The sequence below is a fragment of the Mirounga leonina genome, unplaced genomic scaffold (assembly GCF_011800145.1).
Source record: "Mirounga leonina isolate KUSES-001 unplaced genomic scaffold, KU_Mleo_1.0 Mir_173, whole genome shotgun sequence".
Lineage (NCBI taxonomy): Eukaryota > Metazoa > Chordata > Mammalia > Carnivora > Phocidae > Mirounga > Mirounga leonina.
The window spans coordinates 87089915-87112867 of NW_023270447.1; the positions used below are offsets into that span (position 1 = coordinate 87089915).

At 55.2% G+C, this 22953-nt stretch overlaps 1 protein-coding gene across 2 annotated transcripts in view; it reads left to right on the forward strand.

Moving 5' to 3' along the window:
• The window catches only part of CTNNBIP1 (catenin beta interacting protein 1), a 48460-nt gene extending 36552 nt beyond the window's left edge, over positions 1 to 11908 (forward strand). For both annotated transcript variants that reach the window (XM_035019841.1, XM_035019842.1), the window contains one exon: positions 11227 to 11908. In XM_035019841.1, the coding sequence (XP_034875732.1) occupies positions 11227 to 11285 (59 nt within the window). In that variant the 3' untranslated portion in view covers positions 11286 to 11908. The remainder of the gene's footprint in view (positions 1 to 11226) is intronic.
• Positions 11909 to 22953: the final 11045 nt, after the last annotated feature.

Consider the following 22953-nt stretch of genomic DNA (forward strand, 5'->3'; position numbering starts at 1 on the left):
AAGATAGCTGGAAGGTCACAGTGACACCCACGTGTGAGGTGATGCAGATATTTTTCAGAGGCGGGACATTCAGGACCAAGGACCTGCAGGCAGCGTGAACAGGTGGGGTGAGGTTCGAGACCCAGGGCGGGAGCTGCTGTGGGAGGCAGGAAGGGGAGCTCTGAGTGGGAGGTGCCTGGGGCTGTCTGGTAGGGGCAGGAGCCAGGTCAGAGCTCAGGTGCAAGGTGGGAGCCGGTACAGGAGTGTGGGCCAGGGGGAGGCGGGGAATCAAGGGAGGTCATACAGGGAGAGTAGGCAGAGTGAGAGGAGGACGGAGCCTGGTGAGCACAGCACTGAGGGCAGCAGGGGACACAGTGCAGCTTTGGAAGGAGGGGAGGGGCAGCAGGGTCATTGTCAGGGTCCCCCAGGCTTGTCACGAAAGGGTCAGTGGCGACTTTCCTAAAACAGTTTCTGCGGAGCCCGGGCTGGGAGCCAGATTGCCGTGGGCCTGGGATCAGTGAGGAAATGGAAGTGGGAGGACAGAAGTCTCTTTCAGAATGCTGGTGGACAAGGGACATCAGCTCAGGGGTGGGGGTGGGGGCCAAGGGACAGTCTGCGGCATTGAGTTCTCGGCGTACGGGCCACAGACCACCACCCCTGAATCACTGAGGGTATTTGTTAAAAATGCAGACTCCTGGGCCCCACCCCAGCTCTGCTGAAGCAGAGTGCCTGCCAGGTGAGCCTGGGAATCTGCATTTGAAATAAGCGCCCCCAGGGTGATTCTGATGCCCACTGGAATTTGAGAATATACCAGGGCTTTAGATGAAGACTTGGTCATTCCTGACCCCTCCCACCCACTCCTCCTAAGTCCTGTCCCTTCCGCGTACAGCCAAGCCCTCTGGTTTAGGAGAGCTTACATTTTGGGGGGGACCGAAGAATTTGAGGAAAACAAGTACCTCACCTGGGAAAACAAGCCCAGAGGTAGAGGGTGTGTGTATGTGTTGGGCTCAGCGGGGGTGTGGGAGGGTGTGAGGGTGGGTGGGCGTGAGGTGGGTTTGAGGGAACTTGCCTGGGATTAGAGCAGAGCAGGTGTATTAGAACTCCCAAGTTGTGATGCCCCCCGTGGCCCCCCAGAAGCTGTTTATGATGCTTTCTGCTGCAGATCCTGGCTGGTCAGATGGGTAGGCTAGGTGGGATCCGTCACATTTCACAGATGAGAAAATGGAGGTAGGTGTGCGGGCACGTTGCCCAGGTGGGCAGGGTCAGACCCAGGCCCAGGTGCTGGGGTGCCAGGGTCCACCGAGGGAGCCTAAGCCCAGGGAGGCCCTCGGTGGCTGGTCAGGAGGCCCAGCGCCTCTGCTAGGAGCCCATCCCACGTCTGGTACTGTGTGCTCACCTTTGGGCAGCCTGAGTGCCTGGTGATGTGGTTGTCAGTCTGGAGCCCAGTAGGCGCCACAGAGCCTGGAGCCTGGTTTGGCTGCTGAGACCTTGGTGGATCTGTGGCCGCTGTCCCCATGGCAACCAGCATCGCTGTCTCTAGGTAAAAGCCATCCCCTGGGAACTTGAGGCGTCAGCGTTGAGATGTATAGAACCCCCGGGGCTCCTAGGCCGTGGCTGCTAAAAACAGCGCGTGCCACCCAGCGGGTTTGTCTGGGAGGAGGCCTAGCCCAGGGTGGTACTGGAACCTCAACCCCATGGAAACTTTCCCCCTTGGAGGAGGGCCTGGGACCTGTTCTTCCAGAAGCCTTGCTGCCTGGCTCATCTCCCTGGAGCTGGTAGCTGAGCCACCGCAGTCTTGGGTAGCTAGGTAGCAGACCCTAGCTCATATCGACAGCAAGCTCCTGGGGCTCAGGAGGAAGGACCGCAACCGACAGTCCTCGGTCAGAGAAGGGGCAGACTGGGGAGGTGGGAGTTGCCCTGGACACTTTGGAGCATGTGGCCATGTTTCCTCTCTAGCCCGTCAGCCGTGTGTGTGGAGGATGGCCGGGGTTTGGCAGGCCAGATGCCCGGGACTGTTTGGAAGCCCTTAGCCGAAGCGAGCTTCCTTGGTCATCTCCAGCTTCCAGCAGCCATGGGAATTTGAAATCTCTGAGGTTTCGGGGTTCCATTTCTGAGTTTCCCAGGCCCTAGTTGTTCACTCTCACGAGGAAGGTGTGAGGCCCCTTCAGAGGTCAGGAGCTCCCTGGCCCTAGAACATGGGACTCTGGAGCAGTCCTAGGAAGCTCTGGCCAGCGAGGGGTGCAGGGGTTTCAGAGCCCTCCCCGCGGTTGTGGGAGGCGGGGTCTGCACGAGCTCATGGCTCCAAGTTGGGTGATGGGGACACCCCCACCAGTGACTGATATTCCTGGGAGTCCCCCTTTATTTCAGTGACATCTATGCAGGGCTGTATCCTGGACCGTGGGGCCCAGGGGCCAGCTGCCTGTGGGAGCTGGACCAGGCTTTCCGTACCATGGGACCGATTTCTAGGCAGGGTCTGCCCTAAGAGCTGTCTTCCCTCCCCATCCACCTTTGAGTGCTGGTTCTAAGGTGGCCTTTGCAGCATCCAGAGCTGGAAGAGCTCTCGGGGTCTGTTTGTCCCCCTGCAGCCAGGCGCTTTGGTGGAATGCAGGCAGGAACTGTGTGGTCGGCTCCTCAAAGCTGCCTAGGAGGCCTCCCCCCCCCCCATCCTCCCATGCCTGCCTCTCGCTGGGCAGGGTCCCTCCTGGAGAGGGAGGGTGGGATCCGGAGCCGACCTCATCTGCCCTGAAGCTTGCACTCCAGGATCTGTGCATTTCTGAGACCAAGCTCTGCCTTTCCTGGAAAATCGTGAGGGGCTCCACTAGGATTTCTCCAGACGGGTTTGTGCTACAGGCCATGTGCACCCTGTGCACATCGGCCTCGGGGCTGCAGCTATCTCCTTGCTCCTCTTTCCTGTTCTTTGTCATCCATGATCACCGAGCTGGCTAGAAACAGACAGCTGATAGGAGAGTGTTCTGGCCATTCAGGAAACATATTGAGGTGCTTGTGTATTAATGAAAAGACCTTTGAGAGACTTTATGTTAGAGCCTCAAAGAGCAAGAGGGATTCTCCAGACGCTGGGGGTTGTGTGTGTGCCCCTGGGCGTTCCCCATTCCATGCTGCCCCCTGCCCCCAGCGCCCTGCACCCTGTAGGGAGCCACACTTCTTGAGGGCCAGGTGCAAGTGCCTCCCTGAGCCGGGGACACGGCTGAGGGTGGTGCTGGTGCTGGTGTGAGGAGCCTGTTCTGGGCTTTGGATTCTGCTGCTGTGAATTCATCCTGAGCTTGCAAACAGACCAGTGAGCCCATTGTCTGTCTCCCACCCCCGGCGGGGGGTCAGCTTCTCTTTTCTAAGCTCCTGCATAGTTGTCATTTTTCTCTGCCCAGTCACTTGACTGGACTCTGTTAAAGGGGCAAAGCTGGCATCGGGCGTGGGACGGGTGCCGTGCCCTGGTTCAGAGAGCTGTGTTCTCACCAGCGCCTTGGCCGTTTCCATGGCAGGTGAACCATGGGACTAGGGAGACATCTGGCAGAGCCCTAGGCCAGGGCGGGGAGTTGGGGGCTGGAGGCAGGGGTCTGGGCTCGGGGGTCCTCCCGGGGTGGTGCTTTGGGCTCCATGTTGAATTCTCTCCAACTATCCGAGAGCTGTTTTGGTGGTGGTCTTTAAATCCTGGGTCTTGGGTCCATTCTGTTGGGGGCCGAGGGATGGGTCCAGTCTCTGCTGGGAAGCCTGAGACGCCACCGTGCCCTGGGTGACTGGAGCAGGTCAGCTATTGCCTTCTCCTGAGGAGAAATGACGGTGTGTGGTAGCGGTGAAGGCGGGGACTTCAGGGTCTAGGTCAGGGTCCTCCCTGTGCCTCTGACTCACCGAGTTGCTCTGAGTCTCTGAGCTTCAGGCTCCTCATCTATAAAATGAGGATTCATCCTGTGTCCCAGGAACTCTCTAGGTGCTTCGAACGTGTGAGTGAACAGGATAAAGTCCCTGATTCCATGGAATGTGCTTTCCAATGGGGAATCAGATCACATCAATATATAACTCTGTAGGTCATGCTGAAGCAGGCTACAGCCCCCTGAGGGACTGACGCAGGGCACTGTTTTAGAAGCTGTGTTCAGGGAGGGACTGAGGAGCTCATTTTGCCCAGACTCTGGCGTGAAGAGCAAGAGCTATGACATGAACTTGGGGAAGAGCACCGAGGCAAAGGAAACAGCAAGTGCAAAGGTCCTGAGGTACAAGTTACTTGTGCCTAAAGGACAGAGAGCTCAGGAGACCCATGGGGCTGGAGTGGAGTGAGGAGAGGGGTGTGTATAAAAGGTGAAGAGGCTGCCAGAGACCAGAGCATGTTGGGTCTTACAGGCCAGGTATGGAGTTCGGAGTTTGCTTTGAGTGCAGTGAGAAATCTTGCATTAAGAAGCCTTTGGAGGGGCACCTGGGTGGCTCAGTCATTAAGCGTCTGCCTTCGGCTCGGGTCATGATCCCAGGGTCCTGTGATCGAGCCCCGTATCAGGCTCCCTGCTCCTTGGGAAGCCTGCTTCTCCCTCTCCCACTCCCCCTGCTTGTGTTCCCTCTCTCGCTGTGTCGCTCTCTGTCAAATAAATAAATAAAATCTTTAAAAAAAAAAAAAAAAAGAAGAAGCCTTTGGAGAGTTTTGAGCAAAGCAGTGGCAGGGTCTGACTTATGTTTTTAAGAACTTTCTGACTCCTGTGTGGAGAATGGACAATCGGAACCAGAGTGGAGAGATCCAGGAAATGGGGTACAGGAAGCTAGCGAGGGACAGTGGTAGCCTGGACTGGGTGGTGATAGGGGAAATAGTGATGTAATAGTTTAAAAGTAGAGCCCGGGGCCCCTAGGTGGCTCAGTCACCGGTAGTTGAGCATCTGACTCTTGATTTCGGCTCAAGTCGTGATCTTCGGGTTGTGGGATTGAGCTCCGTGTTGGGCTCTGCTGAGCACATAGTCTGCTTAAGATTCTCTCTCTCTCCCTTTGCCCCTCCCGCCTCCCCCACCCCCTGCTTGTGCTCTCATTCATGCTCTCTCTTTCCCATACATACATACATACATACAAAGTAGAACCAACATGAGGCACCTGGCTGGCTCAATTGGAAGAGCATGCAACTCTTAATCTCAGGATTGTGAGTATGAGCCCCACGTTGGGTGTAGAGATTACTAAAACAAAATAAACACAAAAACCGGGGCGCCTGGGTGGCTCAGTTGGTTAAGCGACTGCCTTCGGCTCGGGTCATGATCCTGGAGTCCCTGGATCGAGTCCCGTATCGGGCTCCCTGCTCAGCGGGGAGTCTGCTTCTCCCTCTGACCCTCTCCCCTCTCGTGCTGTCTCTCATTCTCTCTCTCAAATAAATAAATAAAATTTAAAAATAATAATAAAATAAAAACAAAAACACTTTAAAAAATAAGAGGGGCACCCGGGTGGCTCAGTCGATTGGGCGTCTGACTCTTGATTTTGGCTGAAGCTGTGGTCTGGGGGTTGTGAGATCGAGCCCTGCGTAGGCTCCGCACTAGGTGTGGAGCCTGCTTGAGATTCTCTCTCTCCCTCTCCCCCTCCCCGCTCTTTCTCTCTCTCTCTGTCTCTCTCTCAAAATAAAATCTTTAAAAAATAACAATAGGGGCGCCTGGGTGGCGCAGTCGTTAAGCGTCTGCCTTCGGCTCAGGTCATGGTCCCGGGGTCCTGGGATCGAGCCCCGCATCGGGTTCCCTGCTCTGCGGGAAGCCTGCTTCTCCCTCTCCCACTCCCCCTGCTTATGTTCCTGCTCTCGCTATGTCTCTCTCTGTCAAATAAATAAAATCTTTAAAAAAAATAAAAATAAAAATAACAATAAAAAATAACAATAAAAGTAGAGCCAATAAGATCTGCTGCTGTGCTATAGGCAGTGTGTGCGCACACAGGACGGGGGTGGGGGTGGGGAATCAGGAAGTACCCCCCACGCAGGGGTTTTGAGCAACTAGAGGATGGCTGAGGGTGGAGTGGGCTTGGGAGCCGCACCATTTGGCATTCCACCAGCACCATATGAGGGTTCCAACTTCTCCACCTCCTCCCCAACTCCTGTCATTGTCACTTTCTGATTCCAGCCATCCCAGTGGGTGTGAAGTGGTGTCTCATTGTAGCTTTGATTTGCATTTCCATAGTGACTAATGATGTTGAGCAGCTTTTCGTGTGTTTGTTGACCATTCTTATATCTTTGGAGAAATCTCTAAGTTCTTTGCCCATTTTAAAAATTGAGTTGAGGGGCGCCTGGGTGGCTCAGTTGTTAAGCATCTGCCTTCGGCTCAGGTCATGTTCCCGGGGTCCTGGGATCGAGCCCCGCATCCGGCTCCTTGCTCTGCGGGGAGCCTGCTTTTCCCTCTCCCACTCCCCCTGCTTGTGTTCCCTCTCTTACTGTGTCTCTCGCTGTCAAATAAATAAATAAAATCTTAAAAAAAAAAAATTGAGTTGACTTTTTATTATTATCGAGTTGTGTTGTTTATATATTCTAGGTACTGGTCCCTTACCAGATATATGACTTATATATCTTTTTTTTTTTTTTAATTATTTATTTGACAGAGAGACACAGCAAGAGAGGGAACACAAGCAGGGGGAGTGGGAGAGGGAGAAGCAGGCTCCCCGCAGAGCAGGGAGCCCGATGCGGGACTCGATCCCAGGACCCTGGGATCATGACCTGAGCCGAAGGCAGTCGCCCAACCGACTGAGCCACCCAGGCGCCCCTATGACTTATATATCTTATATACAGATATATTGTAATTTATTTTAATTTTGTTTTTTTAAAGCTTTTTTTTTTTTTTTAAGTTTATTTATTTAAGTAATCTCTAAACCCAACGTGGGGCTCGAACTCACCACCCTGAGATCAAGGGTCACATGCTCTTCCGACTGAGCCAACCAGGTGCCCCCCACCTTTTCACTTTTTTGGTAGTATCCTTTGAAGCATAAATGTTTTTAGGTTCGAGAAAGCCCAGTTTATTGATTTTTCCCTTTATCACTTATGCTTAGGGTGTCATATCTGAGAAATCATTTCCTAACCCAAGGTCATGAAGATTTACTCCTGTGTTTTCTTGTAAGAGTTTTATAATCTTAGCACTTATATGTAGGTCGTTGGTGCATTTTGAGTTAATTTCTGTATACGGTGCAAGGTAAGGGTCCAACTTCGTCCTTGACATGTGAATATCCAGTTGTCCCAGAACCATCTGTTCACTTCTTTCCCACCCAATTGTCTTGATACCCTTCTCAAAACTTAACTGACCCTAAGTGGGAGGGTTTATTTCTGAACTCTTTGTTCTGTTCCATCATCCTACATGTCTCTCCTTATGCCAGTCCCACCACATCTTGTTTGCTGTAGCTTTGTAGTAGATGTAAAATCCCCAAAGTGTGGGTCCAACTTTGTTCTTCTTTCTCAAGATGATTTTGGCTGTTCTGGATCCTTTGCATTTCCCTACGATTTTTGGGAGCAGCTTGTCAATTTCTGCGAAAAAGGCAGCAGGGATTTTGATAGGAGTTGTGTCGAATTTCTTCCTATGATGTTTTTGAACAGTGATGTTTTGTATTTTTCCGAGTACAAATTCCATACTTCATTTGTTAAATTTATTCCTAAGTGTTTTATTATTTTTTATGCTCTTGCAAATGAAATTGATTCCTTCATTTCATTTGCAGATATTCATCGCTAATGTATAGAAATACCAGTGGTGTTTGTTTATTGATCTGGTATCCTGCAACTTTATTTGTTATAATAGTTTTTTAGTGGATTCCTTAGGATTTTCTGTATACAAGGTCCATGTTATCTGCAAATAGAGTTTTACTTCTTCCCCTTTTTAATTTGGATGCCTTTTGTTTCTTTTTCTTGCCCAATTGCCCTGAATTGAGCTTTCAACACAACGTTGAATAGAAATGGCAGGAGTGGACATCCTTTTCTTCTTCCTAATCTTGAATGGGGAGAGCTTCCAGTCTTTCACCATTAAGTATGATAACAGCTGTGGGTTTTTAGTAAATGCTCTTTATCAGATTGAGGAAGCTCCCTTCCATTACTAGTGTGTTGAGCGTGTTTCCGTGAAGCGGTGTTGAATTTTGTCAGATGTGTATTCTGTGCCTGTTCAGACAATTGTATGGTTTTTGTCTCTTTTTTCAGGTGTTAAAACACCCTTGCATTTCTGGGATAAATCTCACTTGTTCAGAGTATGGAATCCTATTTGTATATTGCTGTATTGTTTGCTAGTACTTTGTTGAGTATTTTTGCATATCACAGGTATTATGAATATCTGTATTCGTAAGAGAGACAGGTGTATGTTCTCTTTTCTCACGATGCCTTTGCCTGGTTTTGGCCATCTTTATCTTTTGGTATGTCAGAGAGTGTTGAACAGGAGAGGCTGCTCAGCTTCTCCCCTCCCATGCTCACCTGCGTCAGGTGGGGAGGGATGGCCGGAAGCTCTGAGCCCGAGTCCAGAAAGTGCCAGCAGAGCTAACAATGGGATGGACACAGCCTCATGTGTAAAATGGTATAGGAAACTAGCCGACAGCCTGGAGGCATGGGCTGGGCCTTCCTGTTCTGAGCTTTGTGATTGCCAGCAGGAAGAGCACCCAAGGGATCTGCCACATACTGGACTTTAAGGGAGCAGGAGGGACCGTGGGGATCAACCTGAAGCCCCCAGCTCTAAAGCTCTAAGAGCTCAATTTACAACAGCTAACTGAGCAGCGCACCCTCCCTGTTAGGCTGCTGGCCCAAATTTCATGGAGAAGAGGAGAGAGAAAAGCAACATCCTTGCCTAGAGGCCTGCACGTTCCCGGTCAGGCCCTTGTGGAATGACGAGTGCAGGCTAGCCGATGATAAGGACAGGTCAGACAATGCTCTTGCAGGGCCTGTCTCCTCTTGGTGAGGCCTGGGAAAAACAGCAAGTCCTTTGGGAACGGAACAGGGCACAGGATGGGCAGCAGCTCTGTGGGCCCTTTCCGCACCCGGCTCCAGCAGCAGAGTGGGAGGCTCTAAAAATGGAAGCTGCCGATTTCCCCACCCCAGCCGGGGCCGGGAGACCAGCCGGCACCATGGCACCAGTGGGACTCTGGCAAATCTTGTTTCAGGTGTCTTGCTACCCTGTGTGACCTTGAGGAGGTCACTTCCTTCCCCAGCTCAGAACGTCACCCCGGCACACATGGCGGGCAGGCCGCGGTGTTGGGAGTCCTAGCCCCTGGTCTGTTCCCTCTGCAGACTCACCATTCCCTCCTCGGGTAGCCAACGCTATTTCTGTGCCTGCAGCTCAGTAGAGAGGCCTCAGGTCCCTGCGAGAGAGCCCACGAGGCAGGCAAGGAAAGAAGCAGGTGGGCTGCCACCGCTCGTGGCTGACCACTCCCCTTCCCCAGCCCCCGCCGGCCCCTCTGGAATAGCGAGCTGGGCAGGCGGCGCGCGCCTGGGAAGAGCCAGCGTCTGGTAGGTAACCAGCTCAGCTGCTCTGCAGGCAATGATGTCATCTTGGATTCTGTGGTTGCTAGGAAAATTCTGCCTGCAGTGATATTTCATGGTCCTAGGACCGAGGCGAGAACAGAATGTTCCCAAGAAGACAAGGGCAAGGATTTGTAGGACTTCCCAAGCAAAGGAGCCCCCATCCCAAGAAGCAGATAATTGGAGCTTCTTGCTAGATGCTTATTCCCCTTTTCAGGAATGGAAGTTGTGCTGGTAACAGCAGAACCCCCTCAAGGCAGATTGGGGTGCCGGTGGGGGGCTGGTTCCCTTGGCAGGACCTTGGTGCGCTGGTGGCCAGAGTGAAGGCCCATCTCTGTGATGTTGCGTCCTTGTGGGTGAGCCCTCCTCCTGCAGCACCCACAGCTGGGTGCCTCTGCCAGCCCTTGGTGTGTGGTGGGACGGTTAGGAAGGGGGAGGGGGAGCTCCTCTGTGGTGTGGAGGATGCCGGCCAACACCATGCCTGAAACTCCGCCATGCACCACGCACACTGGCCCCCTCTTCTGTGGCCTTTCCTCTGTCGGCCCTTCCCATCCTCCCCTCCTGGGGAAGATCCCTCCAGTGGTCTGGAAGAGAAGTATGTCCCAAAGGCCCTGGCCGCTGATTCTTATTCAGGGCGTGGTGAAGAACCATCCGTTAGAAAAGGGAGAGGGGCGCCTGGCTGGCTCAGTCGGTAGAGCGTGCGACTCTTGATCTCAGGGTTGTGAGTTTGAGCCCCACATTGGGGGTAGAGATGACTTAAAAATGAAAATAAAAAATTCTTAAAAAACAAATACTATGGAAAGAAAGAAAGAGAAAAAGGGGAGAAAGCAGTAGGCCCCAGGGAGGGCCAGGGCCCAGGACGGGGGCGGGACCTGCTGGTCAGCTCGCCTTGCCCTGCAGCCTCTTCCTGCCCGAGCAGCCTTGGGTGGCTGAGCTGCTTTGGGTGGCTGCGACAGGTCAGTATTTTGAGCTCTTTCCCTCCTCCCTCTTGCCTTTTCTGGCTGCATGTCAGAGCCTGTCTTATGGAAAACAAGACAAAGGAAGTGATTTCATGAGCGCCTGGACCAGAATCTCAAATCCATGATTAAAAATAACAATAATAAAGATTCTGGCCATTATCTATCTCTGTAGGAGGCAGGCCGACTGCATGCTGGAAATGGGCCCGGCTGTGCTCCTTTGAGCAGGTGCTGGATTTGGGCAAAGAGGGATGGCTATTAGAAGTCCTGATGAGAGGCACCTGGGTGGCTCAGTCGTTAAGCGTCTGCCTTCAGCTCAGGTCATGATCTCAGGGTCCTGGGATCGAGCCCCGCATCGGGCTCCCTGCTCGGCGGGAAGCCTGCTTCTCCCTCTCCCACTCCCCCTGCTTGTGTTCCCTCTCTCACTGTGTCTCTCTGTCAAATAAATAAAATCTTTAAAAAAAAAAAGCCCTAATGAGCAAGAACCTCCAAAGGGATCAAGACATGAGCCTTGAGAAGAAAGACGGAGGTTCCCAGCGCCCCTGGCTTTGGTGACCTTGGAGCAAGGGATGTGAGCAGAGCCCTGCGCTAGGACAGCAGCCCTGGATTCTTGTCATGCAGGCCTGCAATGCCATAGCCTTAAGCAAGCCTCCGAACCTCACCCCTACGGCCCCCCTGCCACCCTACCGCAGGGTTGCTGGCATGTCCCCTGGCCAGGCTGTCAAGAAGGCCTAGAGAGGAGGTGGGCTGCCTTGGAAGCACCGGGTACTGGGGAGGAGCGCCCTAGGCGGACCAACGCTGCAAGGGGCCCCAGCCGCCTTGCGTTGTCCCGTCCAACGGTTCTTTCCCCCTGGTCTGCAGGTGCCGAGGATGTGGTGATGGCGTTTTCCAGGTCGGAGACGGAGGACCGGAGGCAGTAGTGGTGAACCCCTTGGAACACCCTGGAAGCTGGCAAGGGCCAAGAGATCTGTGAGGACCTCGGCCAGCTGAGTGGCAGCAGATCACCTTCCCGATTCCCCCGCCCCTACACCCCCACCCCGCCCCACTCCACCGTCACTCAGCAGGGCTGGCCTCGAGGGAGCCACCGGTGGTGCAGTTACAATTGGCTTAAGGGGACGGACTCATGATTGGCTGCAGAAAGAAACCCTTTTATTTTTAAATCTTGACCAACAGAAACCTTTTATTTTTATTTCTGACTTTTTTTTTTTTTTTTTTAATTTGCGCCTCGGTATATGGCTTCCCAGGAGGCTCTCCGAGATCTGGTGCTTTATTTAGGTCACTTTTTAGGAATGTGAAGAGGCCCGATTGGCTGCTTAAACTGGAAGAGGATTTTGATTGGCCGGCTAGTGGGAAACGGGTTTTTTTCTTTGATTGGCTGCAGGTGTTCTGCTGATAGCAACAGCTTCTCTCTTTTGAATGCTGAAAACAGGGTTCGGGACATTGGTTGTTATATTTGACTTGAAAAGAAAAAAAGAAAAGAAAGAAAGAAACCAAGTGCGCTTTGCAATATTTATTACACAAAGAGCTTGTTGCTGCTTTCCCATGTTTTGTTTGTGTTTGCATTTGATTGGTTTTTGATACGTGTGTTTGGGTTCTCATTGGCTCGTCCAGGACTCCCGTTGCCATGGGCTTTCCCCCCACTCTGCCGCGCGCAGTCCCTCTCCAGACGGGGACCCACCTGGAGAGTGCATTTGCTTTAATGACCACACCTGGCTTCCCCAGCGGGGGGACCCCCAAGACCTCATGCAGGGTCTACAGCTGGAAAGCGGAGCCCCCAGAGAGGTTTGTGCCGTCCAGAACTCGCAGACCGCAGCTTAGAGGTGACCATTAGGCAGGATTTATGTGCATCACTTCCATGCGTTGGCAACCAGCCAGCTCCCTGGGGGTGGGGTGGGGGGGTGGGGGGGTGGAGGATGGAATTGCTGGGCCTCTCCAGCCTGCCCATGCCAAGCACAGGAGCACTGCACTGGGCGGCTCTGTCTTTTCAGCTCTTCCCTCCAGATCTACTTCCTGAGGCCTCATCTGGGGCTCCTCCTGCAATGGGCAGGAGCTGCTCCTGGCTGTGAGACCCCACAGTGGAGCAGAACTCCCTGCCTAGGAGCCCGGAACCCTCACAAAGCTTGGCTCACAAGGCCCGGGAGGCCTTTGGCTCTAAACCCCCAGCCCCGACCTCCGCCAGCCAGGCTCCCAAGGTGCCTGCCGCTGGGCAGTAGGCCCTGGCCAGCACTCGGAGTTCTCGGATCCCAGGCCTGCGCCCCTCACTGCACCGCCTTCAGAAGGGTCTCTCTCCATGTCAGCCTGGAATGGACGGAGTCATTATTTATGAAGTGCCATCTGAGACAGCTGGCTGGGCCTTCGCTGAGCAGGTCCCACCAGGCTGGCCCTCAACTCAGGTCCCTGGAAACACATTGCCGAGCAGCCGTATGTGAAGGGCTGAAAGAACCCCGGGTCTCTCCCACCTGTCCTCCCCCTTCCCTTGGGGGTAGTCCTCCCCCTGCCCTTCTCCCTGTGTCTCTCACCAGAGTGGAACCTGGTGGGTGGGGAGGTGGAGAAAGATGTAGGCCTCAGGGATGGGGAGCCTCTACGCTCCTCCTGAGATAGTAAATGGCTGAGGCCCTCTTTTTGCCCCAGGTATCCAGAGCCAGGGGAAGACTCTCGGAGCCAAATTTCCCCCTTCTCAGGGCTGGGGCTTCATGGATCACAGGAGCTGCCCTGGGACCATGTGGGCAGTTCATGCTGTGCTCTGAGCATCGTCTGGGCCTTTGCTCCAGAAGGACTTGTGTATCACAGCGTAGATGGCCCTGACCTCCTCCACACACGGGCCCCTGGCCCTGCTTAGCTGACCCGGTTAGGTTACCCTGCAAAGACTGTTGATCCCCCAGGAACGAGGACCGTGGGGCTCCAGCAGGGGCCTGAGAGCATCTTCTTCCCGGAGAGGTGGTGCGTGTGTGTCCTCACACACACACGCTCCCAGTCCCAAGTCCTGCAGCTCCAGTTAAGCCCCTGGGGAAAAATGAAAAATGAAAAAGCCCCTGGGGGCTTTTTCCCAGCCCCCTCCCCCCAGGTTATGACATCTGTCACCAGGTGCCAATGCCGTGTTGCCATTTGCCTTCTCTTTGTACCTGTAGCTCCCACAAAGGGTCCATGTCCTGGCCAATGGTGTGTTCTCTGCCCCAGCCTGCCCTTGTCAAGGTCACGGGTGTCCCTGTTGTAACAGCAATGACCCCGATCTGTCTTGTCGTCTGAACGGGAGAGGTGAAGGTGTTGCTGTGGCTCCATATTTCGACTAAAAATATATCTGTTGGAGAAAAAAAATTAACAATAAAGATTTTTAATAGCTTGGTGCGTGAGCTGAGTTATCTCCCTCAGAGTTGGGTGCACTCACTGATGTGGGGCCCTCTCTCCTCAAGGAGGCACCACAAGGAGGGTCAAAAACACCACATTTGCTGGTTTGTCTGCGACCTGGAGTGGAGCTTGGGCTTTGGAAGGATTCCGAGATTTACCTCGTGCAGCTGACAGGTCCATAGAAGGCTGAGCCCCCTTTTTGACCTGGAGGTTCCAAATATCATCCTAGACGGGACTGAGGTCAGTAGTCTTCAGAGGTGACCTCGCCCCTTCATGCTCCTGAGCGGACACGAGCACCCTGAGAGATGCTTCCTTCCACCCAGACACCCAGCATCCCGTGTGATGGCCGTGGTCTTGGGCTGCTCGTAACAAAAGTCCAAATAAAATATCCGGTCCTTCCATCATCCCAGAAGTGGGAGATTTATTGGTGTTCAGCTGTATATTCAAGTTTAGAAGCTGAAATCATTTCTCCTTTAGGAATTTTTGCTTTGGAAGCATTTTCTAGAATCTTTCATTTCTACCCTTCATCATCCCATTTTAGGTCTTTTTTTTTTTTTTGCTGCTTACATGGACTCACTGCTTCTATTTTCTTTTCAAAGAGTTTCACTGGGTGCTAAGCACTGTGGGGTTCATAGAATACGAGGACGGATGGCACAATCGACGTCATTCACTCTTAGTGTTGGGAGAGATGTTGGAGGTTGCCTAGCAGCCCACGCAGTGGCCAGATGTGTGCGTCACCTCTGAAATAGCTCTAAAAAAGACTTTGCTTGAATCCGCTCTAGGATGGGGCACTCACTACCTCACAAAACAGCCCATTTGACCTTCAGGTAACTTACATTCATCTTTACATTGAGTTGGCCTGCCTTTCTCTGTAACTTCCCTTTCCGGGAAGGACTTTATGATTCTTAAGAAACAAAAAAAGATAGTTATGTCAGCCAAACATCACAGAGACGCATCAAGGGCTCACATTAGGTAAATTATTTGTGTTCTGAGTTGCACTGTCGGGGAGTTAACCTCGCAGCCAATCTGCTCTTCTGAGCTGAGCCGCGGAGCAGAGGGAGGGGCTGGCTGGCTCTGGTGCCCACTGCCCAGCTCCCAGCAGCGAGCCTGGAACTGGAGCCCGGAGGGAGGGAGGCAGGCATCCTGCGGTGGGGGGCGGGGAGGGTTGTCTAACTAATGGGAATTAGGCCACCAAGAAAGAGGACTTGGGACCCCTCAACAGGCCAAGGAAAAATACTGGGGGCAGCACTGAGTCTTTGAGGGTCCCTCAGCCCGCACAGCAGGCAACCTTCTGGGTTCATCTTCCTAGGTACAGGTGCATGCAGCCAGGATTGACAACAACAGGTGGCCCTGGGACTGCTGAGGCCTGAGGCCAGCTGGGGGCCAGGCTGAGTCTGGGGGAGGTCAGGGATGGGCTGAGAAGGGGGGCAGGGCACCCTGCCTTTTGTTGGTGTTTCCCAGCCCTGGGGGAGGGTGGTTGAGAATGAAGGGCTGCTTTGCTGGTCCCTGCAGGTGCCTAGCAGCTGGGAGAATCCAGGCTGCTCCACCCTTTGAACGGGACCCTTTGTAGCAGGGAAACCAATCCCTCCATGGCACCTGGTTCGGTGGTGGGGGCAGGAATGAGCTTCCAGGGCCGGGAGCTCGGGGTGGGGGGGCCCGGGGACCCCACCACTACCCACCTGCCCCGCCTGCCCGGGGCACTCTCTCAATTTGCCTGTTGCCCATGGCACCCACCCCTTTCCCAGAAGATGAAATAGTCCCAGACTGACCTGAGGCCATGTTTAGAAAACGCTTCTCTGTCCAGTGAAGGAACTGACATTTCTTGAGCAATAACTGGGCATTTAGGAGATTTGAGGGGGAGGGGGCTTGGGGGTGACCATGGCTGCTAGTCCTAATTTAAGGAAAGGCCTCCTCAAAGAATAAGGGCGGTGAAATGCTTGTTGAATATCAGCCAGTGCTTTGCCTTCACTTTCCTCCTTGACCTTGGAACTGCTCCCTCACAGATGGTTTCCCAGAGGGACCTGCCAGTCCTGCTGGGCAAGCAGGCCAGGGGAGCTGCTGACAGGAGCCGAGCCACACCCTGCCCGGGGCCTCTTCCTGAGTCCCCAGGGAAGGAGCAGAGTGTGCAACAGGTGGCCTCCCTGTTTGCACACCTGTGGGGGCCCCGCCCCACATACACTGCCCCGGGAGGTGACTTCAGACCTAAGACCCCTGAGAGTTTCCACCTCCTTGGCCTTTGGCCTTGGCCCTTGAAGGAGGTGGGTTTTCACAAACATCTTTTATGCAGGTAACTACCTTGTCCCCGTCTTTTTTTTTTTTTAAGATTTTATTTATTTATTCATAAGAGACAGAGAGAGAGAGAGAGAGAGGCGGAGGGAGAAGCAGGCTCCCCGATGAGCAGGGAGCCCAATGTGGGACTCGATCCCAGGACCCTGGGATCATGACCTGAGCCGAAGGCAGATGCTTAACCCTCTGAGCCACCCAGGCGCCCCCTTGTCCCCGTCTTAATAGCACCAGGGATGTGTGTTGGGTGCCACCTGTGTGCAGGCGCACGCGCTGTGTATACGCCATCTTCAGTCGTGGGTGAGGTACGTATGGTATTATCCCCATTTTACAGATGAGGGAGTGGGGGGTTACATAGTTTGCTAACGATCATCGTGCTACAGTCAGAACTTGGACCCAGGTTGTCAGAGCCCAGACTCCATGCTTATAGCCACTACTTTGATGGGGGTGGGGGTGGGGGAGAGTAAGCCCTAAATCCCCTGGTTGCCCAGTGCCCTCTCTGTGACCCAGGACCAAACTGGGGTTTGCCCTTGTTCTCTAAGTCCCGCTGTGTCCAGCTATCGTAGATTGTTAAATATTTGTCGGGTGCTGGCTCCTCAGGCTAGCCCTTACCTCTGGGGTGAAGCCTCTGCCTTTCCAGCCTGGGTGTGAAGCTGGCCCCCCACCACCTCACGGTGCCCCAGCAGCTGCCGGGAGCCGGCCATCGAAACTCGTGCTCTTCACCTTAAACCCACTCTGATGCCTCACGTGGGGACCCAGCAGTTCTCCAGGCTAAGCTGGTTTTTCTAGAATAGTTTCCTCTTCCATTCTCCCTGCCTCTTTCTGTTCACAGCCCTGGCCAGAACTGACAGTCCAGCCTCAAAGCACACCTGTCCCCACGTGAGTCAGTGAAAGAGCTCAGAATTGGGGGGCTGCAGGCTAGGCTAGGAGCCCTGCCTCCCTGCTGTGACCTCTGTACTCTTGGGCAGGTCTTGGCCTTAATTTTCTCATCTGTACAATGGGAATAATAATAAAGTCCATTGTACCTTTGACAGATTCTACACAAAAAAGTGCTTTGAATCCAATAAAGCCCTAGATAAACACAGTTGTCTCTTGACCTGGTTTATACTGTTTAGTCCCACAGTATAAATCTTTATGTCCACGCAGGTGAGGGCTGGGGAGACAGTGAGACCTCTGGAGGCCGACTGGTGGGACTGAGAACTGGCCCTGCCCCTAGGCAGCTGCGTGACTTGGGGCAAATTATCCAACCCACTGGAAAAATGGGAACGAGAGCATCTATCCCATAAGGCTGTTGCTGAGAATTATGATATAATGCAAATGACCAGTTTAGCAGAGACCTGCCCACAATGGGTGGTCGGCACATATGGGCGTCGTTAAGTCACGTGATGGTGTCTCTCCCTCCCCTCCCCCCATCCTCTCTACTTTGAAGTCATTCAGAGCAAGGCCTGTGTGCAGCTCCTGGAGGGGAGGAATGTGGCCGCAGGTCCAGTCAGGTACTTGTTGAATGCTGCCTTTTTTTTTTTTTTTTTTAAGATTGATTTATTTAGGGCGCCTGGGTGGCTCCGTTGGTTGAGCGACTGCCTTCGGCTCAGGTCATGATCCTGGAGTCCCGGGATCGAGTCCCGCATCGGGCTCCCTGCTCGGCGGGGAGTCTGCTTCTCCCTCTGACCCTCCCCCCTCTCATGCTCTCTCTATCTCATTCTCTCTCAAATGAATTAAAAAAAAAAAAATCTTTAAAAGATTGATTTATTTATGTGAGACAGAGAGAGAGAGTGTTCCAGGGCGAGCAGGGGAAAGGGCTGAGGGAGAAGGAGAGAGAGGATCCCAAGCAGGCTCCCCGCCGAGCACAGGGCCCGATCCCACGACCCTGAGATCATGACCTGAGCTGAAATCAAGAGTTCGACGATTAACCGACCGAGTCACCCAGGCGCCCCCGTTAAACACTTTTTTGATGAGTAAGAGCTGAGATGATCCCTTGATAGCGGCTGAGGGAAGAGCTCCCTTCTGCTCCCCTGCCCACCCCAGACCGCTCCGTCTGCTAAGCAGCTTTGTGAGGGGGAAGGGCGTTAATGTGTGCAGTCCGTCGGCCTTCGCGCGAACCTGCGGGGCTGAGGGGGTCCCCCAGATGGACCTTGTCTTATCTGGGCAGGCAAGGAGGGGCCTTGCCCAGCCTGGGGGCAGGAGTCCTGTCTTCCAGGGCCCTCCTGCTCACTAGCTCGTGCTTAAACTCCAAATAGAATCAGAGCCAGCCAGAGAAGGGGATAAAATTAAATCCTTGATCATGATCAAGTGGTTAAAAAAAACCTCATCACAGCCAGCGGCTCCTTCCCACGGCAGCCGGCTCTGCTTCCGAGCAGACAGGCGGAGGAGGACAGGGGGGCCGCTGAGCCCTGAGCCCTGAGCCCCCAGCAGCCCGCCCTGGCTGCCCTCCTTCGGGCCCTCCCAGGTCACAGATCTCAGCCCCCAGGGCCTAACGTTACCCGTCCCACATTGAACCCCAAGGAGTGGGATGAAGCCCCTCTAGGCCTCAGGCGGCGCCTGCTGTCAGGGGAGGCCCTCCTGGGCTCTGGGCTCAGCTGCACACACCTGGGATCCGATTCAGCCTCTGACAGTTACAGGCTTTTTTTTTTTTTTTTGCGACAAGGTCCATCTGGGGGACCCCCTCGAGGGACTGTCCCAATGAATGCCCTTCCCCCTCACAAACCTCAAGGTTTCTCTCCCGCGTGGAGCCCGACTCCAGGCTCCCTCTCACGACCTTGAGATCAAGACCCGAGCTGAGACCGAGAGTCGGACGCTTAACTGCCGGAGCCACCCAGGCGCCCCTAGTTACAAGCCGTTGGATGGGGACGCATCACTGAACATTGTCAAGCCTGCTTCCCAATCTGGAACATGGGAGTAGTAATGGCAGGAGCTCTCGGGTGCTGCCGGGAGTCAGCGTGTGAGAAGCCGCAGTGGCCTGTCCCCCCGCCGCCCCCCGACACACACCCCGGCAGGCAATGGGGGGTGTGCCGGCTGGGGAGGATTTCACGACCACAAGACTGACTGAAGGCCAGGCTCCTCCTTTTTGTCTCCAGGACCCAGTAGCTCAAACCCTGGGGGCTGCAGGGCGGGGGGGGCCCCAATTTCAACCTCCCCCGAGGCAGGGGCTGGGCTGTTCCAGGGGTTTCTTCTGAACGGGCCGTGGGGGGAAAGGGCCATGTGTTGGGGGGAAGACAGGCTGCGAGGCCCACCGCGGTCACGGGGCAGGCGCCCCTCTGCAGACTGGGCCCGAGGCTGCCCCCGAGGGAGAGCTGGTGGCTGCGATGCGGACGCCTGGCAGGGCAGAGCCTGTAGGGTCAGGCAGGCCCCGGAGCCGGGGTGGGGGGTGGGGGGGGGGGGGGGGGGGGGGGGGGTTGCTGTGAGGACGGGGGACTGAGGTGGCCCTTGGCCTGGGAGCTCGGACAGGGCGCGAGGAAACAATGAGGCGGTAAAAATAGCTCTTTGTTTACCGTAGGCTGCACATCCTCCTGTGTCCCTGTGTTCGTGTGAAAGAAAAACACCGACCACCCTGGGGAGCCCGGGCAGCACATCCCGGCCCCAGGCGTGCTGGGGGGCTCGGCTGTGAGCGGAGAAGGGGCCTGGCGGAGGGGACAGCGGGACAGGTCCCCGGTGGGGCCAGCCTCCCCCTTGGCTGTCCCCCCACACGCCCCCACCCGCCGCAGTGCTCCAGGCGGCCTCGTGGGCCTCTCTGGCCTCCGGGGGCCGCTCCCTCCGCAACCCCAGCCCGCCCACCCGTGTCAGCCCACTGCTCCCGCTGGCTTGCTCCTTGGGAATCTGTCTGGGCGTGATGGGCCAGCATCCCAGGAAAAGGTGGTCTGTGGACTTTCCTCCGGCTGAATCACCCCCCACACCCCATCCAGAGCTGCCTAGGCGACAGACAAGCCATTCCCTGGGAGGGGCAGCCTGGACTCTGGTCCCTCAAGGCTTCTATCTGGAACCTTCCTTCTTCGTGGCTCTCACAGATCCTCCCAGCTGACGCAGCTTGCTCCAGAGGCGGGTGAGCCCTGAGCCATCTGGATGACCCCCAGGCTTCTCCAGACTCCCAGAGAGTTAACCCGGCCCAGCTGCACCACTGAGCCGGTCAGGACCTGCTGGCCAAGGACCTGCCGTGGGTGAGCCGAGGAGGCAGGGATGAGCGGATGCAGCCTTGCCCTGTGGTCTCCGAGGCCACTGGGCCTGACCCGGAAACAGGCTGCAACAGAGCAGTGTCCCGCGGGGAAGGAAAACCCTGGTCACCGAGGAGGCTTGTCCGCAGGGAGCTGAGGGGGTCAGGAGGGCCCCTGAGAACTCCTGCACCGCCCGCGGGCTGTCCTTCTCCTGGCCGTGCCGTGCGGCTCACGCTGGGGTCAGGGCAAGGAGGTGGCAGAGGCCTGTGTGTGCCCTGCTGGTCCCTGGCTCCCCCCCAGTAGCCAGACCGAGAGAGGGCAGCCGGAGAGGCCCCGGAAGCTGCTTCAGAAGGAGAAAACCTTTGCAGTGATGTGTCAGGGCAGGTCCTGGAACTCAGGCTGGAGCCTGGGGCTTGCAGGAAAACCAGCTGCACAGCGTGACCCGCCTGGCCTGGAGCATTCCTCCTGGTGCTGGATGGGCTTGCTCTTCTCACCCCCGCCCTCCCCAGGCTGTGTGATCTCCTCAGGGCCCCAAGCGTTTGTCCCCGGGGGGAAGGAAAGACAAAAGTACCCTGTCCCCACTCTGAGAAGCCAGGAGGACGAGCTCAGGCCCGGGTGTGGAGGGCAGAGAGGCTTAGGAGATTGAGCTCCTCAAGGTCATTTGCCAGCAGAGGAAGCTGGGGGGATGAGGAGGGGGTGGGGCCCTGCAGACAGGGCGCGGGACCACCATGAGTCCCCTGACCTTGGTTGATTCTATTCCATGTGTCTGAGCCTCAGTTTCCCAGCTGTAAAACAGGGTTGCTGCTCGCCTCGGTGCTGCTCCTCGGATCCTCCCGGCCCCCTACCTTCCAGGCATGTGGAAAGGTTGTGTCCCCCTGTCCCCTTTAAGTAAGTGTGACCTTGACTGGCTTTAGCTAATGAAGTATGGGTGTAAATGATGGGTCAGTGCAGGTAGAGCTTGAAGAACCACTTGGGAATGTTCCAGAGGCTGCTGCCCATCTGCCTGGGTCCTGGCAAAGCCCCAGGCAGTGCCCAAGTGAGCAAGGAAATGTGTGGTTTCGTTCCCTGGGGGTCTGGGGTCTGCCTGTGTCTGCACCATCAGCTGGCCTCTCCTGACCACTACGTTGCCTCAGCGAGCTCGAGCCTCTGAAGCTGGGTGGCATCTGACTCTTGTCGTACCTGAGAATACTCTGGACCCCTCCCAGCTCCACGGCTTCCCTGAAAGGCTGTGTCCAGGAGCCGCCGCTCGCTTTTCTGGGATCTGAGAAAACACCAGGAACACCTCCTGCCCCGGTCCCCGCCTTGGACTCTATAAGGCAGTGGCTGTCCTTTGCACTCAGGACACAAATCTCCCTTCCCTGTTGTGGGCGGCCCTGGGGGCTCAGAGCCCTGGCTCCTGGTGACCTCTGACCTCCTCTCCCACCGCTGTCCCCTCCTCCTGACTCGCAGCCTTATGTCCCTCAGAGCTCGCGCGCGCGTCCTCCCTCTGCCTGTACTGTTCTTCCGACAGCCCTGAATCCTCAATTTTTAGCTGTGAGCTTAAATGTCACCCCCCGTCTTAGACTCCTTGGGCTGCTATAACAAAATCCCACACACTGGGTGACTTCTAAACAACAGAAATTCATTCCTCCCAGTTCTGGAGGCTGGAAGTCCAAGATTAGGGTGCCAGTGTGGTCGGGTTCTGGCGAGAGCCACCTTCCAGGTTCTGTCTTCCCTCCGTGTCCTCGCATGATGGAAGGGCCGAGAGAGCCCTGTGGGCTCTCTTCTACGAGGGCACCACCCCCGCGCATGGGGCTCCACCCCCATGACCTGATCCCCTCCCCAAGCCCCACCTCCTAACACCACGACATTGGGGTGTGTTCAACATGTGAATTAGGGGGGACACGAACATTCAGACCATAACACCCTCCCTCAGAGGATCTTTTTTTTTTTTTTAAAGATTTTATTTATTTATTTGACAGAGAAAGACACAGCGAGAGAGGGAACACAAACAGGGAGTGGGAGAGGGAGAAGGAGACTCCCCGCCGAGCAGGGAGCCTGATGCGGGACTCGATCCCGGGACTCCAGGATCATGACCTGAGCCGAAGGCAGTCGCTTAACCAACTGAGCCACCCAGGCGCCCTCTTTTTTTTTTTTTTTTAAGATTTTATTTATCTGACAGAGAGAGAGAGAGCGCACAGCAGAGGGAGAGGGAGACGCAGACTCCCTGCTGAGCAGGGAGCCCGACGACGACTCGGGGCTCCATCCCAGGACCCCAGGATCATGACCTGAGCCGGAGGCAGACGCTTTGCCGAGGGAGCCACCCAGGCACCCCGCGCCCTCAGAGCATCTTAACTGACCCGCCCTATTTTGCTTTCTACTTTGCTGTGCTCTATTTTCTTTATGTGAAACATCTGCTTGTTTCTTTCTTGTTCCACCAGAAGGTCAGCTCGTGGGAGCAGGTCACCAGAGCCCCATGCAGGGGGCAGCAGTGGTCCCTAAAGGGAAGAATGCTGGGTGGTCAGGGACAAGCTGTCCACTCTCGGGCTCTGGTGCTGGCTGATCCTCTGCGTCAGGACACCCCACGGTGACACCAACCCTGGTGCTCAGCCAGCCTGCCACGGGGGAGAGGAAGAGCAGGGGGAGGAAGGGGGCCCTCCTATTGAGCTTGAAATCAGAGCTTGCTTCTTCCCCATTCGGACCTGGCTTTGCCAGCCTAGAGCGGTGCTGTGGTGTCATCAGCCCTGTCTGAAATGGCAGCTGTCCCACAAAAGTAAAAGAAGGCTGGAAAATGCATGCTGTACACATTCGTTTGGAGAGTCACAATGTAGTGAAG